This window comes from Diachasma alloeum, unplaced genomic scaffold, assembly GCF_001412515.2.
Source record: "Diachasma alloeum isolate Michigan unplaced genomic scaffold, Dall2.0 Dall_scaffold_00906, whole genome shotgun sequence".
In the NCBI taxonomy this organism is placed as follows: Eukaryota; Metazoa; Arthropoda; class Insecta; order Hymenoptera; family Braconidae; genus Diachasma; species Diachasma alloeum.
This window is the reverse complement of record NW_021681024.1, coordinates 169,936-185,863: the sequence shown is the minus strand read 5'-3', so window position 1 is coordinate 185,863 and position 15,928 is coordinate 169,936. Positions and strand designations below refer to the sequence as shown.

General features: G+C 33.6%; 3 protein-coding genes across 6 annotated transcripts; all 3 read left to right on the top strand.

Moving 5' to 3' along the window:
- The first annotated feature begins 263 nt into the window (after positions 1–263).
- LOC107045268 (L-lactate dehydrogenase-like) lies at positions 264–2,740 on the top strand. The gene is made up of 5 exons (XM_015267464.1): positions 264–507; positions 1,117–1,263; positions 1,346–1,811; positions 1,896–2,137; positions 2,238–2,740. The coding sequence occupies exons 2-5, from the start codon at positions 1,138–1,140 to the stop codon at positions 2,400–2,402; spliced, it is 999 nt and encodes a 332-aa protein (XP_015122950.1). The 5' UTR covers positions 264–507; positions 1,117–1,137; the 3' UTR covers positions 2,403–2,740.
- A 53-nt stretch (positions 2,741–2,793) lies between these two features.
- Positions 2,794–4,664, top strand: LOC107045267 (L-lactate dehydrogenase). The gene is made up of 7 exons (XM_015267463.1): positions 2,794–3,105; positions 3,185–3,432; positions 3,509–3,682; positions 3,760–3,933; positions 3,998–4,115; positions 4,225–4,348; positions 4,439–4,664. The coding sequence occupies exons 1-7, from the start codon at positions 2,948–2,950 to the stop codon at positions 4,604–4,606; spliced, it is 1,164 nt and encodes a 387-aa protein (XP_015122949.1). The 5' UTR covers positions 2,794–2,947; the 3' UTR covers positions 4,607–4,664.
- An 818-nt stretch (positions 4,665–5,482) lies between these two features.
- On the top strand, positions 5,483–15,335 carry LOC107045282 (bestrophin-3). Of its 4 annotated transcripts, XM_015267494.1 has the most exons (9): positions 5,483–5,669; positions 5,778–5,921; positions 9,200–9,310; positions 9,401–9,572; positions 10,680–10,809; positions 11,252–11,490; positions 12,119–12,259; positions 12,387–12,494; positions 12,612–15,335. In XM_015267494.1, the coding sequence occupies exons 2-9, from the start codon at positions 5,851–5,853 to the stop codon at positions 14,097–14,099; spliced, it is 2,460 nt and encodes an 819-aa protein (XP_015122980.1). In that variant the 5' UTR covers positions 5,483–5,669; positions 5,778–5,850; the 3' UTR covers positions 14,100–15,335. The 4 variants fall into 4 exon arrangements, with proteins under 4 accessions (XP_015122980.1, XP_015122981.1, XP_015122979.1 ...); XM_015267495.1 differs by having other exon boundaries at positions 5,483–5,921; positions 9,284–9,310; XM_015267493.1 differs by having other exon boundaries at positions 5,483–5,921.
- The last annotated feature ends 593 nt before the right edge of the window (positions 15,336–15,928 follow it).

The following is a 15,928-nucleotide window of genomic DNA, read 5'->3' as shown; positions in this document are numbered from 1 at the left end:
TGGGTATTCAATTTCAATTAAATAAGAACAGCGAAAGGCCGCTTTGTTACAAACAATCTTTGCAACATTTTCATTTGATGATTCAGAGCCGTAAAATCGCGCTATGCTGGGAATTCCGTTGTTCCCCCACCGCTGGAGGAAACAGGAAAGCAATGTATTTTATTTTGTATATACTAGTCGTATATATATATATATATAGAAGCAAGAAGAATATATAGAGAATAGCCATGTGATTCCATATTCTCTGCGCATGAAACGGCTGAGGGAATTTGCGCAGGCGCCCGGTCAACTGAAGTCTAGCCTCAGCCTGCCCATGTGTGCCTTTACCTCTGTATCCAACATAAAAGTAGAGACAAGGTCACCTTGACTAACATAAACTCTCCGAATCTTGAACGTGCCGGTTGTGAATTATTACTCTCCTCTTACTCTCACTTTTCATCAATCTCTACAAAATAGATAGCTGTTATTTTTCGGCAAATTGGTAATCATTATTTTCCCTCAAAAAAGGTAAAAACTCAAGTTCAATTATTCTTCTACTCCAATATCAATCCACATCATGAATTGCATCAGATATTGCTTCAGTTCAACAATTGATTCTTTCTCTTCTAAACAATAATTGATGTTTTTTTTTTATTCGAAACAACAAGATTTTCATCATCCAAACGATATTTCTCACACAATAACCACATAACCTCCCAATATATTCATACACATGTATATCTTTGCTTCTTGGTGTCATTAAATTCTATTCCAGGGCATTCACAATAAACTTATGTATATATAACTTTATTTTATTATTGAAGAATAACATTGCAACCAATCATAAGAATCATAGACTTTTTAAAAAAATATTATTCACCACGTTTCATGAAACATTCAATAAATTGTAAACATTGTAAAAAAGTCAAAAGGGTCAATACTGTCGTCTACTAGGTTTACAACTCCAAAATGCGTGAGTGGATTTCTTAGCATGCAGTTGGTCACGTACACTTGGGGTATTTCTGTCTTTATCTGTTGACTTTGAGCCTTCAAACCTCATTAGTAACTTTGGAATTTCAACAATTGACAGTTAAATTCTTCAACATGTATTAAAAAATTTTTTTTTTTTTGTTTCAGAGAAGAAATATTATTTGAAAAATGAGTACACTGAAGGAGAAACTAGTGAGCGTAGTGACGGAGCCAGTCGCTACAGGAAAGAACAAAATCACTGTCGTTGGTGTTGGACAAGTTGGGATGGCCTGTGCCTTTAGCATTTTAACAAATGTAATTATTACATTTTATAAATAACTACTATAATTATCGAATAAAATTGATTTTCTGATGAAATGATGGTATGATGTTACAGCATGTTTCTCATGAAGTCGTTCTCATCGATGTCATGGCGGACAAATTGAAAGGCGAAATGATGGATCTTCAGCACGGTAGCTCGTTCTTGAAGAACGCACGTATCAATGCTAGCACAGATTATGCGGCTACATCAAACTCAAGCTTATGCATTATAACTGCTGGTGCACGTCAGCGTGAAGGTGAAACCCGAATTGATTTGGTGCAGAGAAATACAGACATATTTAAAGGGATAATTCCACAATTGGTAAAGTTTAGTCCCAATACCATTCTTCTGGTTGTATCAAATCCAGTAGACATTTTGACATATGTGGCATGGAAATTATCTGGCTTTCCAAAAAATCGGGTCATCGGAAGTGGAACCAATCTTGATTCTGCGAGATTTAGATTTTTGCTTTCTCAAAAATTGAATGTCGCACCTACTTCCTGCCATGGATGGATTATTGGAGAGCATGGAGATACTAGTGGTAATTGTTACATCAGCTATATATTATATTATATTATATTATATTATATTAATATTGAATATCTGTTTGTTAATTTTACAACAGTACCTGTATGGTCTGGCGTGAATGTTGCCGGCGTTCGTCTACGAGATCTGGACGAAAATGTCGGAACTGATAAGGATACAGAGAATTATGGCGATATTCACAAACAAGTCGTGCATAGTGCTTATGAAGTTATTAAATTGAAGGGATATACATCGTGGGCCATTGGCCTAAGTATTTCTAATCTTGCATCAGCCATACTTAGAAATTCTAGTCAGGTTCATGCTGTATCTACAATGTGTACAGTAAGTAATCTGATAAGTAGTCAATTAATGCATCACGTCTACATTTCATTATCCATTCTATCAGTCTAAATATATTTTTTTTCTAATTTTTTGTCCTCAGGGTCTTCACGGTATTTCGGAGGAAGTTTTTCTTTCTGTTCCATGTGTTCTCGGAGAAAGTGGTGTTACATCTATTGTTCGTCAAAAACTTACTGATCAAGAGCAAAATCTCCTAAAAAAATCAGCGATTGCGATGCATGAGGTCCAATCGAGCCTCAAATTTTAATTCAAAATTATTATTATTATTATACAACCTCTGATGTTCACTGTAATGTGTTTCCAGTCCGCTGTGTTGCATTTTAATTTTTTGGTGACAAATGGTCACCCCATCAGTATTTTCTGCCATTTGTATTTTTCAAAAAATCTAGCATTATGTATGTATTATGTTGTAGTGCACTTATCGTTTGAAATTTCTCAGATGAATGTTTACATTTTCAATGATTTATCATGCCCTGCCATAAATAATTCATTTTTTCTATTTTCTTCCATAATATAAAAAATATTTTCCAAGTATTAATGTGCATAGGGAAATGATATAATAAATAAACCCATGTATGCAGCCTATTTTTTTTTTTTTTCATTTTCCTTTTTCTTCTTAATTGTATACTATACGTGAAATGTATATTACCTGAAGTTTGAGTTAATAATATCGAACAGTTGATGGATTAAATCATGAAAGTGAAAATGGTATTTTTGACTTAAATTTGTCATATAAAATAATTATTAAAAAAGTTGCTCATATAAAAATATAGTCGAGTCATTGGGAAGAAAATGCGTCGAAAATTTACACTTTTTGCATATTTGACGTCAATTATTCCCAAAAAATCACGATATTATGGAACCTTAACCAAAGAAACTAACAAATTTCCATTATCCATGCGTCAAAATATTGGCTTGAGAATTCAAATTCAAAGGCTGGCGAATTTTCAGTGAGAATATTGGAGCATCGATTGAATGGTAATAATAATAAATAATTACTAAGAAAAAATATTTTTAACCATTATTCAGATCACCGGCATGCCTTCGAGAAGAATTATTATGCAAAGTTAGTGATCCAGCACGGAATGGGCAGGATAAAGTAACAATTGTTGGAGCTGGTATGGTTGGTGTTGCCTGTGCTAATGCAATTCTCTTTCAAAGGATTAGCAGTCACATAGCTATCGTTGATGCATTTCCAAAAAAACTAGAAGGTGAAGGGATGGACTATTGTCATGGTTCTGTGTTTTTAGATGATCCTCATATAGAATTCGATACTAGTAAGTCGAATGGCGAAAAGCATTTTCTATTCCATATATTTGGTAGGCTGTTACAACAAATGTTGATTATTTTTAGATTTTTGCGTATCAAGAGAGTCAAAAGTTGTCATAATAACAAGTGGTGCACGACAGAAAAAAGGAGAGAGCCGATTAGATCTTGTTCAAAGAAACACGGAAATAATAAGAAATATCATTCCACCACTTGTTGAATATAGTCCAAATGCCGTCTTTTTAATTGTATCCAATCCAGGTTAAAAACAAATTATCAATCATTATTTAATGTTCAATAATATTAAAAATTATTATTTTACGTTTTACGCGATACAGTTGATATATTATCGTGGGTAACATGGAAAGTTAGTGGTTTACCATTTAATCGAGTAATTGGCACTGGTTGCCATTTGGATACTGCTCGATTTCGCTGTTCTATTGCAAAAAGGCTCGGAGTCTCAACAAAGTCTGTACACGGATTCATTGTCGGAGAACATGGTGATAGCCAAGGTAAAATTTTATCACATTACAGAGATGAGCTAGAAAACAACTTGTCATGTTATTTCTATTTTAGTACCATTGTGGTCAGGTGTTAATGTAGCAGGGGTACTTTTTCGAGATATTATATCACATGTCGGACTCGAAATGGATGAAGAGGGTTGGAATGACATGGTCAAGAGTGTTATTAAAGCGTGGGTTTAATCGTTAAATTGCACTTTTTTTTCCTCTATTAAATTAAATTTTTAACGTGAATTTTATATTACTAGCATTCTAATTTACTTGATATTTTCAATTCGCCAGCGGTTCTACAGTCAGATGTTTGAAAGGATATTCTAATACGGCCGTAGGTTTGTCAGCTGCTGATATTACAAGAGATATCTTGAGAAATAGTCAGACAGTCAAATCTGTATCCACATTTATTCATGTGAGCTTATGTTTAAAACTTTAGTTCCAATAATATTTGTGTAAAACACAACCGTAGAAATAATACAAAATACCTTGATTATTATTTCAGGGCCACCACAATATTTGTCAACAAGTATTTCTATCTCTCCCATGTACAATTGGAGCGAACGGTATCACCCAAGTAATTCGAATGCGAATAACAGAGTACGAGAAGAAATTATTACATAATTGCGCGGAAATAATTCACAATACGCAAAAGAATATTAAAATATCCTGATGACCATCATACTTATTAAAATTTAAAACAGACGACGGTGAATTGAAGTACAAGAAGAAAAGGAAATGTCAAACGGCATGTTCGATGTATCAATCGCTGTCTTTTTTTATTTTGGATCTATATTTATCGCTAACTCTGGGTATAAATATCAAAATTGATAAAAAAAAATTCTTTTTTATATTATAATAATAATAGTAGTAGTAATAATAATAATAATAATAATAATAATAATAAAATCGTGGTTATAAGCGTTGACAGTAGCAATATATAAAATAAGGGATTGTGAATTATGATAAGAGAGATAGAGAAAAAAACTCGGACGATTGATGAAGAAAATTTTCGTTCAACGGCATTGTTTACGCCTCTGCGAGGCTAGAGACCGGCCGCGGCAAGATAAGCGGACAATTTGAAATTTCGCCGCAGAGGGGCATTTATTTTAACACTAGCAGTTGAAGAAATAATTTGCTACTATTCAGAAGTCAGCCGTAGTAAAATAGCCATGCACAGTAGTAACATATTCTTTACTGTAATTTTCTCATTGGTCGAAAAAAAAATTACCTTGTTAAAATGTCGGATATTTTCATTTGAAAATCCATCGTGCTGTATGCTGATGATGATGATGGAAAAAAAAATCTTCTTCTTTTATTATCATGAAAAAAATAAAATGCCTTGAATCAGTCAAAGACAGATCCATCAAAGATATAGGGAACTGTACAATGCTGTTGGGTTGTTGTATCAATTTCATTAATCTGCAGTGGTGATGACAGTCGTCAGGGTGCTCGTACTGCATTCTACGTACCTGGATAATGAGGAGAACACACGGGAGGTAGGTGTGTTAGTTCTGGAGGTCCGTTCTCCTGGTGACTTGGTGTAATCACTCAGTGGAGCTCAGTCACTTGGTAGCACAGAGTAAGAGAAGAGATATTTGAGCTTGAAAGTGGAATCACGGTCGAGACTAGAATATGGTTATACTCATCAATTGAGTAACATGTTGGACTAAATGGCAATAAATATAAAATTGGCCATATTTGTTGAGAGCCATCAATTGAAATCCTTATACGAGGTAGAATATCAGAATATTGGTTTTCTAGTAATAACGGTACTTGGAAAGTTTATCAACTAATCAATGATTGATTACTGGACTGTGTGAAAATATTGTGAATCCCGATAGTCGATCAAACTATTTCACCTGCGCTTGAGATTGAAACAGGAAGGGGCGTGTCGTTGACTCGCTTAGTCGGGAAATGACTATATCTTACGCTAGTGAAGTCCCAAATGGATCCAGCTTTGGCTGTTTCTGGAGAATTCTTATTAAGTAAGTAAAACTATTATTCGTTCATTAATGTAATCTTGATAAACAATGAGATTAAGACACAGACCAAAGAAACTCAATTTTTATGACACTTTTAATGCTTTTTCGAATATCAAACCAATGAAGTAAGAGCGACGGTGTGGTTGGACTTTGTACCAGTATGCTGAATTGTTCTTTACATTGAACAATGCAGATCACATTATTTTTTACGTCAATTATTCATGCAAATATAACTTGACTATCATTCTAACACAATCAGATGTGTAGGCCTATCATAGTGCAATGATTTTTACTTTTCGCACTCGTATTAAAATTATCTGTCAGGAGTGATTCAATTTGCAACAGACCGCAAAGTCAATAATACAAAAGTCAAGACTAATAAAAAATTGATTGTAGATCCACATATGTAAAATCAACCCCCTGTGATTACGCTAGTTTAACTGTTCAACTGTTTTTTAGGATATTTCGAGAAGGGAAAATATATTCACACCATATCTGTTTTTCCCTAAAATACACATTATTTTTCCCTCTTCAATCTCAGATTGCTATTATTTATAAATTCCTCGGTTATGATCTTTCTACTTGTCACACGGTACGGATATGCTTTTCTCTTACTGAGAAGTCAACTTTTGCCACTGAACACTTTTAAACTCATACATACAACATGGTTCCGGTTTTCAATAAACTGAGACGACCTTCGTGGGTGTCCAATGAATTCTTTGAACATTTGATTCAAGGCTTTCTACTTCTTCTTTTGCTTTGTATATTTATTTATACTCATTTTACGATAGTAATAATAATAATAATTCCTTTTGCAACATAAAATTTAAATGTAATCAAAAGGTTCCTTCTCTCCGTGGTGAACTTTTCTCGAAATCAAAATTTTCAATTTATCCACATATGTTTATTCAATTGATTCTCATCTTATCTCTGCTCTCATTTGCCACATGGCTAACATGACATGTTTTTTTAAATAATAATAATAATAATACTAGCATTACTAGCATCAAAAATAAATGCATTAAATGCATCACATTCCAACGATGGAACAATGTAATGAAGAAAACGATTCCAAAGAAAGTTTTTTTTTCCGTAAAACACGTATGCTACATTTGAATACACTTGCTGTGCTAAACTAACATATCGACTACATGATATATGGGTTGAGCATTATGTATTATACTTCTTGATTTATTGAGCTTAATTCAATACGTTTCATGCACTTTACACATTTGATTGTCGTTCAGATCGCCGATGTCAAATCTGAAATGGACTTTCCATCTTTCAGGGTCTCTAATGGTAGCGGACAACATATAATTGTTTTCATTTTTTTTTTTCAATTTTTTCCATCTTTCTATAGATTTCCATGACATGCGGATACAGATCGCAAGACGCTATTAATATCAAGGACGTTATGTTGCTTTAATTTTGCGTGGCTCTTTTTTTTTCATTCAATGTATCACTGAATGCCATTGAAGATGAATAACAGATTCTTCCAAGATGATAGATGTATAGCCCCAGTAACTCATAACTTATTCCCCTCACTTTTGATTAAGTGGAAGAACAATTCTATTGCTAATTTCTCATAGTTCGCCACACATAATGAGTCATGTAATATGAGAGAAAAAAAAATCCATTTTATCAGCGGCTAAGCAATGAATTCTAGATGAATGAAACAATTACAAATTATTTTAGAAGAAAATTAATCATAATTGATTTATCCTTCTCAGTCACGGCCAATGGTTGGACAGTAATTAATTTATAAAAGAGAAATTTACCATATGTTACTCTCACATATACCTTTATAGCAAATTCCAATTATCGAGAAAAGCTGGACAAATACTGTGGCACCGCTTCCACGGAGCGTGACCAGTAATGGATGATGGAATTATGCAACACATTTAAATTGTCCTACAACTCTCAGATGACCTTGCTTTGCATAGAAGCATCCGCTGCTAATATTATTCTAGATATTTCTCCTTTTTTTATCTATTACTTTTTTATTTATTATTATAACTCATTATTTATTATAATTTTCCATGTACGATTCAAGAGAGAATGGACAAAAAATTTGCCCAAAAATGAATCGAAATCACAATAAAACATAGTTCAAGAATAAGTAATATTAGCAATAAAAAATCCCTCCTTTTGTTAAGGTCAATTAAGGTTCCTTATAACTAACCTTCATCAGCGAATTGCCGTGAATTCACAATTACTTTGGTGGCCTTTATTCTGTAATAGTGTGCCTGATACTTTTTACTCGATTACGAGAATTGCCTGAAAAATAATAAATATGAAGTACCCATATGTACGCTGTTCTCGAAGAGATACAAGGCTACCGCGTAAATGTGTCACTGTCAATTCAACTGTAGTGATTGCTGATCAGTATGTTTGTCACTCGCCCAAAAATGCTATTAATTTATTGTTTGAAATATTGTCTTCGATAATCGAAAGGCAATAATATTATTGATCTAATAAAAACTCTGCTGTCTGTTGTCTCAGAAGGCCGTCATCCTCTATGGTTTAATGCATTTCAATCAGATCCCGGAATCTTATATCTTCGAATCAACTATTTTTCTTTCGGACAAATGATTCGGTACATTATATTTTCACCATTGAGAAAAGTAAATTACAAACATCTTTGGAGAGTGCCAATGCTAATTCACGTTTCACAAGCGTGTTTAACATTCTGACGCGATTCGTACGTGTTTTTTCGAGTCTCACTGATTACTTCCTACTTTTCAATTTTTGCAAATTTACTCACTCGTGAATAAAAGTTTATCCACAAATTCCATTTCTCGTTATGAGAAGAAAAAAAAAATTTAACATATTTAATAATAATATAATATAATTAAACCGAAAACATGAAATTATAATGGTGATAAATAGTGTTAACATTTTAATAAGAACGCTTCTCTAAAAAATACAATACTTTCGTTTCAAGTAAACAGAAATTATTGTCCAGCGAATATTAAAAACCAGTGTAGAGTAATAAATTCTATTTTGAGAGTTGAAAAAATCATTGAGCGTAAAACAAATTTCTAACTGGGAATGGAAATGTGATCACGGCCGTCACGAAAAAGGTAAAAGATTTCATTAGGCACGAAAATTTTTATCAAATCGTTTCGGGTGAAATATTATAAAGATATAAATATGTATAGAATTGGCAATCAGACAAATTAAAGAGAGAATTCGAAATAAATGCAACAAGAGAAACATTTATCATGAAATACTTTCTAAAATTTTATCCAGAAATCATGAATTTCATTTTTATGTGATAGATGGCGAGGATCAGTATACAAACTCATATGGAGGGAATTATTAGCTTATCTCTTCGTGTATTATATGATAAATATAACTTATAGATATGCACTTAACGATCAACAACAGAGGTTAGTATTTGCAAAAAAACTTTTTTTAATGCATATTGTTTCACTAATGTGTCCTTACTTTGCCGATAAAATTTCAATTATTCATTGTAGGATATTTGAAAAAATACGCTTTTATTTTGGAAATTCGAGCGAGTCGATACCGATGTCGTTCGTTCTGGGATTTTACGTTAGTCTCGTCGTAAAAAGATGGTGGGAACAGTATAAACTACTTCCTTGGCCTGATAACTTGGCCCTATTCATCAGTGCAGCCATACCAGGAATCGTAAGTAATTGTTGATTTTTACATTATTTTCCAGCATCAATTACCTCGTTTATTCGCTAGTACTCCTACAGGCCCTGATAGCTCTGGTAATCGACTCTTCCAATGTTCGTCACAATTGTCGAATAAAATATTATCCGCGCGATTACTCATATATCCATAAATAATAAACTATGTATACCACAATTTGTCGCGTCAACATTATGCTGAGGACGAATTATACAAATAAGTTTCCATGACACCTTTCGATGTCGTTAACCGCGTGTAAGTGGGTAACAATCGTTTATCGTAGGTATACATATACCACCACAACACCCGATACTAATCAGAAGCTGAAAAAAGACACCTCATCCTCTCCCCAAAGTTTATTACTATATTTAATGACAGCTAGAAAAAAAGCATTTGGAAGTATGTAAAATATTGCACAAAAGCACACTGTGCGATGAGTAATGAGCATACTGCCCTTTATTCAGTCTTGCATATTACATTCAAACCTGCTTCTATCCATAGTAACTCTGGCAAAAAAAAATTCGAGAAAGGCCGGGAAAAAACTCCGAGAATGTTTAAAAGTGTAGAGAGAATTATGGAAATGGATTTCATACTTCGTACTTATATTATTGATAAAATTATGGAATTTGAAACTTAATCTTGATTGATTTGTGTACAAAATACGTTACCAATCAATGCCTCAAGCTACATCATCATAAGTTATGCTGATTGACAATTCAGCACATTTTCATGTATACAAGGCAAATACATGAAGGACAATTTCTATTATTATTATTATTATTATTATTATTATTATTATTATTATTATTATTATTATTCCATAGGTAAAGGCACATACTTTATACGATTGCAAAATGCCAGTTTCAGTATAACGAGATGAGTGGTGGTGCAAGAGTGAGGGGAAAATTGAAACAATAACAATTAAATATAGCCAATGGAATTCTAGGCGTGATTTGACGATTTAAATTCTTGAAACGGAGAAAGTGTTTGAGGGATACAATACGCGAAAGGAATTTAATGAAAACCAGTTCAGCTGTTGAATTTTGTACGAATCGTTTTAAAAATTAACATTGCATGAATAAATGTTGTCGATCGTTTCAGGATGAACGAGGACGATTGATGAGACGTAATATCGTCAGATACGCTGTATTGGCGTATGTAATTACATTACAAAGAATTTCATTGAGGGTGAAAAGGCGTTTTCCAACACTTCAGCATATTGTCGATGTAGGTGAGTATTTTTTTCTTTTCTTAAATATAAACATCGATGTTTTAATTAATTGGGGTAATAAAGAGATACAATGAGTTATTATGACGAGTAAACGACAACAAAAACTATGAAAACCAGAGATTTTTTTTTTCTCCCAATTCCATTCAAATGCTATATTTGTTCTTTCAGTTTTCAATTTAGTTGAAAATACGATGAAATTCTCATGTTTATTTACAAACATTATCATGTACAGTCAATTCAGTGGGAAAAATTCAGATGTTATTACATAATTCAACAGGGTTGCATTTTATATGTGGAAGAGACTGCTTTTAATGGCCGTATTTAACGTATCCAAGATTCAAGAGAATTGCTCGTCCGTAGATGGCGTCATCGATGAAATCGCCAATGAATTGGCGATTCATTAAAGACCTACATGTAAATAGAATAAATTAATTGTCCACAGGCTTAATGATGGAGTCAGAGAAGAAGATTTTTGAAATGATGAATAAGAAAGCAGCAATGTCCAAGTACTGGATGCCATTGGTGTGGGCAACGAATATAATAAATCGAGCAAGAAAAGAAAAGCTCATTGAAAGTGATCATGTAGTTCAAACACTTTTGGTAGAGTTGAGCGACATTAGAAAGCGATTAGGTGCTTTAATTGGATATGATACGGTGTGTGTTCCACTCGTTTATACGCAGGTGAGTAAAATTATACCAGCCGTTCGGCGACAATGCAAAAGAATACCAATTAAATTATACTAGAGAGACTCTGTGTATTTTTCAAGAAATTCACAAATATCCCATATAATATTTTTCATTTCTATTACTTTTTCTTTAGTTTATCAATTTTTTTTCATGTCTTTTGACACTGGTGCTCATTTTGCATTGTAATCGATTCTCAATGTAAAAATTTGTATTTTCCATCACAATGTCATTTTTTATTGTATTTCTATTGAAAAGAAAAATAGATAACTTTTCTCTATGAAATTCCAATGGTATCAATCCTTAGCAACGAAAAGCGCGTCATTCTCAAATTTTACCATAAGGATAAGAATTAGTCAACCATTGTGTTGTATAATGGATCATGAGGATAGCCTCTGTAATGCATGGATTAGGTTATTATTATCGGGGAGAAGCGCCAACGAGATGGTGAATAATTTTTCTACTATTATTCTGCACTGTAATACGTGACAAGTATCCATTTATACATCTACAATTAAACATATGTTGTCAATTTTGCCTTGGAAAATCAAAGTTATTGCAATTTACGGAAGAACATGTTGAGAAATAATGTACTTATTTGATTCTTATATTTTGATGTTTACAGGTAGTTACATTATCCCTGTACGCGTACTTCTTTTCAGCCCTGTTGGGACGCCAGTTTGTCGAGCGTTCGTCCAATGGAGCTGGTTCACCTGGAAAATATGAAGATCCGGATATGTATTTTCCAGTTTTCACCACACTTCAGGTAATTAAATTAAAAATCATTTTATAATAATAATAATAATAATAATAATAATAATAATAATAATAATTGTTTTTGTAAGACAAAGTTGTAAATTTACTTAATCATAAAAATGTTTCCGCATATGCAGTTTTGTTTTTACGTTGGATGGTTGAAAGTCGCCGAGGTGCTGATAAATCCTTTTGGTGAAGATGATGACGATATTGAATTGAACTGGCTAATTGATCGACATATAAAGGTAAAAACATGATGGATGTGAACTGTTTTTATCTCAAGAAGAAGAAAAAAAACTCAAATGAATTAAATGAATGATTTTTTTTTTGTTTTTTGTTCAATTCTCGGGGTCTATTTCCAGGCTGCATACATGATAGTAGATGAGATGCATGAAGAACATCCTGAATTGCTGAAAGATCAATATTGGGATGAGGTTGTGCCGAAAGATTTGCCCTATACAGTAGCCAGCGAACAGTATCGTAGAGAAGAACCAAAAGGTTCAGCTGAACACTACAAAGTCAAGGAGAGCGATGCTCTCTATGCCAATGTTATGCTTGGTACTCAAATACACAGTGGAAATCAACATAGAAAGTTGCACCAAGATGATATGTATGCAGATTACGAGAGTGTCGATACGCCTCTAGTTGAAAGACGGAAGAATTGGCTTCAGCGACAAATAACACGAATGGGCTCTGTTAGAAGTTCATCAACGACGTACAGTAGTAGTGGATTTTTTTCACGAAATCGCCATAACAGTGTATACAGTAGCCCAGAAAGTGGAGGATTGCCGCAAACTAATCCTCATCCCAATGTCAAGATGTCTCTCTATGATCGACTTGTGGGAAGAAAGAGTATACGGAGTCAACGTTTAGGACGTCAAGGAACAATGACAAAATTACACTCAGTTCCCATATCACTAAAAAATCGACCGAGAATACCTACGCCAGATGTGACAAAAGAAGTAGTTGATCGTGAACAGAGGCTTGCCTTATCAGTGAGTAATGCAGCAACTATTGGCGCAGGTGTAGTGGGAGTTATTCCCACAGCTAATGGTTCTTATGCAGCAGATCTGCCAGTAGTTCAAGTTGTTTTATCACCAATTCAAGAAACCGAATCTACTCCTTCAGCAAGTAGAGGGGGTACAGCTGCAGCAGCACTTGCTCAAGCAGTTCTTCCTCCAACTTTAACAAGTGCGGGTCTAGTAGCACCGGTTACTTTAACTCCAGTAACAATGAGTCAACTTACTGAATTAGGTCTCGTCACAACAACTTCAGCTTCAATGCCACAATCCAATGGCAATTGTCATATTACCCTAACCGAGGTTAATAGCAGTGAAGAAGAAACATCTACTGCTAGCAATACTAGTAATTCAAGACATGAAAGTATAAAAACCGATCGCGAGGAAGGACAACACCACAGTTCACCTGGTGGTAGTCAAGCCAATTCACCGAGCATTGAAAATCCTTCCGCCGGCGGATATATTACATCAACAAACGATGTTATCACACATCAACAAAATGATGTTAAGGGAAGGCGATCGAGCTCTCTGCCTGGGACAACTCCTACAATGCCACTCAGAGAAGATAGGAGTTTTTCATTGCCGCATGAAATTCAAACTATTTCTGCTACAAACAAACATATTAATTCACTTTTGGCGGCAGCACCAGGAGTTGTTAATCTTCAAGGAAGACAGAGAACAAGTAGCGTTGGTGGTGACTCGCCTCGACCAAGACTTCAAGAATCTCAACGGAGAATTAGTACGCCTGCTAGTACAAATTCAGCAATGTTAACAGGGAACATATCGACTGGATCTTCCAGTGGGATTAAAAGAGGTGAAGTTTATGTTTGACATGATTTTTTAAAATTTTACCATATCCTGTGAATATTGTCATTCCATGTAAAAAAAAAAAAAAAACAAAACAAAACAAACAATCGACCATTTGTTTTACAAGTCTATAGGAGAAATTGGGTCTTGAGACAGCTGAGAATACTAATAACGGTTTTAGTAATGATGAATATATCGTTCATAGCCGTTTTTTCACGTTGTTAATTCAAGAAGGTATTAGTGCTCATGGCTGTATGTATTGTAAGGGAATTGAGTGACTCAGGAGAACACTATTTCTTAATGAAAAAAAAGTGTAATAATAGAGTAGGGCGGGGACTCAAGTTTACGATTCAAATCATCCATTAATAAGGACTCGACGTTATAGATATTTTCCTTGGTGACTAACGTTAACTATAGTATTTCATTGATGTAAATATTATTTTGTTGATATTCTCTTTTCTACATATCTTAAAAAAATCAATCTCATTAATAGTCCCCATATAATAAAATAAATTAAAGGAGATAAATAACTCATTAGGCGGTAATGGGGAATGAAAAATAAAATTTGTGATATGACTGATTGTTGAGAATTTTCTCAATGTAAATGTTATATATTCTATCGTACGAATAAGATCTGATCGTTGATATGGATAATTCGGCCGTGGAAAACCTTGTACAATTTTACATTCAATTTTATAATTTTCATCTACATGCTGCAAATAATAATCCATCATCGAAAATATGATGAATTTACAGTTTTGTCTCAAGACAAATGATTTTTTAACAAAAAAACAATGGGTGCTTTTTACTTCCACAAGCAAATGGCCAATGTGATCGACTACTGAGCCTATTTTTACGTGTTATCATTGTATTTATTACGATTAGAAAACAAATATTAATCATATGTAGCCCAAAATAATGGAATGAACCTACTTCTTACATATGATGATAATTGTATTGAATTGAATAAGCTTTTTACATTAACAATATCCCTGGACCATTGCTCAATAATGCCTCAATTGAAGAAATCGATAGGTGTGCTTCGTTTACCACCGCAGTCGATGAGTTTGTTAGGATAATTTGTGATGGGGGCTTTGTGCAATTATTGTGTTGTATAAACATAAAATCTTTCCTTTCAAGAAGACACATCTTGACGATCATTCACGATCAATCTGAAGAAGTGTTCATGTTTTTGTGGTTTGATTATCTATGAAAGTTCAGTATTTGTGTATAATAGCCAATAAAATGAGTTGTTTTGAACTGAACAATCATTTTCTCGACCTCTCTTCGCTTGCATGGATTGTCAATTATGTATGTAAAAGCAATAAAAGAAATTGTATTTTCTTATCGGATAATAGAAAATGGCTGTGACTTTGCTGATATATAATTATTAAATACAATTTCATGGGTTTTTATTGATTTTTGCTTTTTATGAATATTGTTTTCTTTTTACATCCATTTTCGGATGTTTAAATATTGTTTCATCATATCTCGATGAAATTACGATTATTCATTTTTATCTTCTATTTTTCAATGCATTCAACTATTTTTCTGATTCAATTCTCCTCCTCACCGCTGTGAAACAAGATCTGGCGTCTCATTGTATGGATTCAAGAAAATACATTAATTATTTCATTTAGGTATGTGCTATATGAAATTGTAGTAGGAAAAAAAAACTCAACAATCCGCTCGTTGGATTCACTCGTTGTATGTAAGAGATTCTCATATTTAAGCGAGAAAGAGTTGAATAAATAAACAAGCAAAAGAACTGATGGAGCGAGCTTCAGAAACCGGACTTTTCCTTGTGTGGACCTGTGTGTGCGAATAATGACAACTGGAACCTCCAGAAGTTG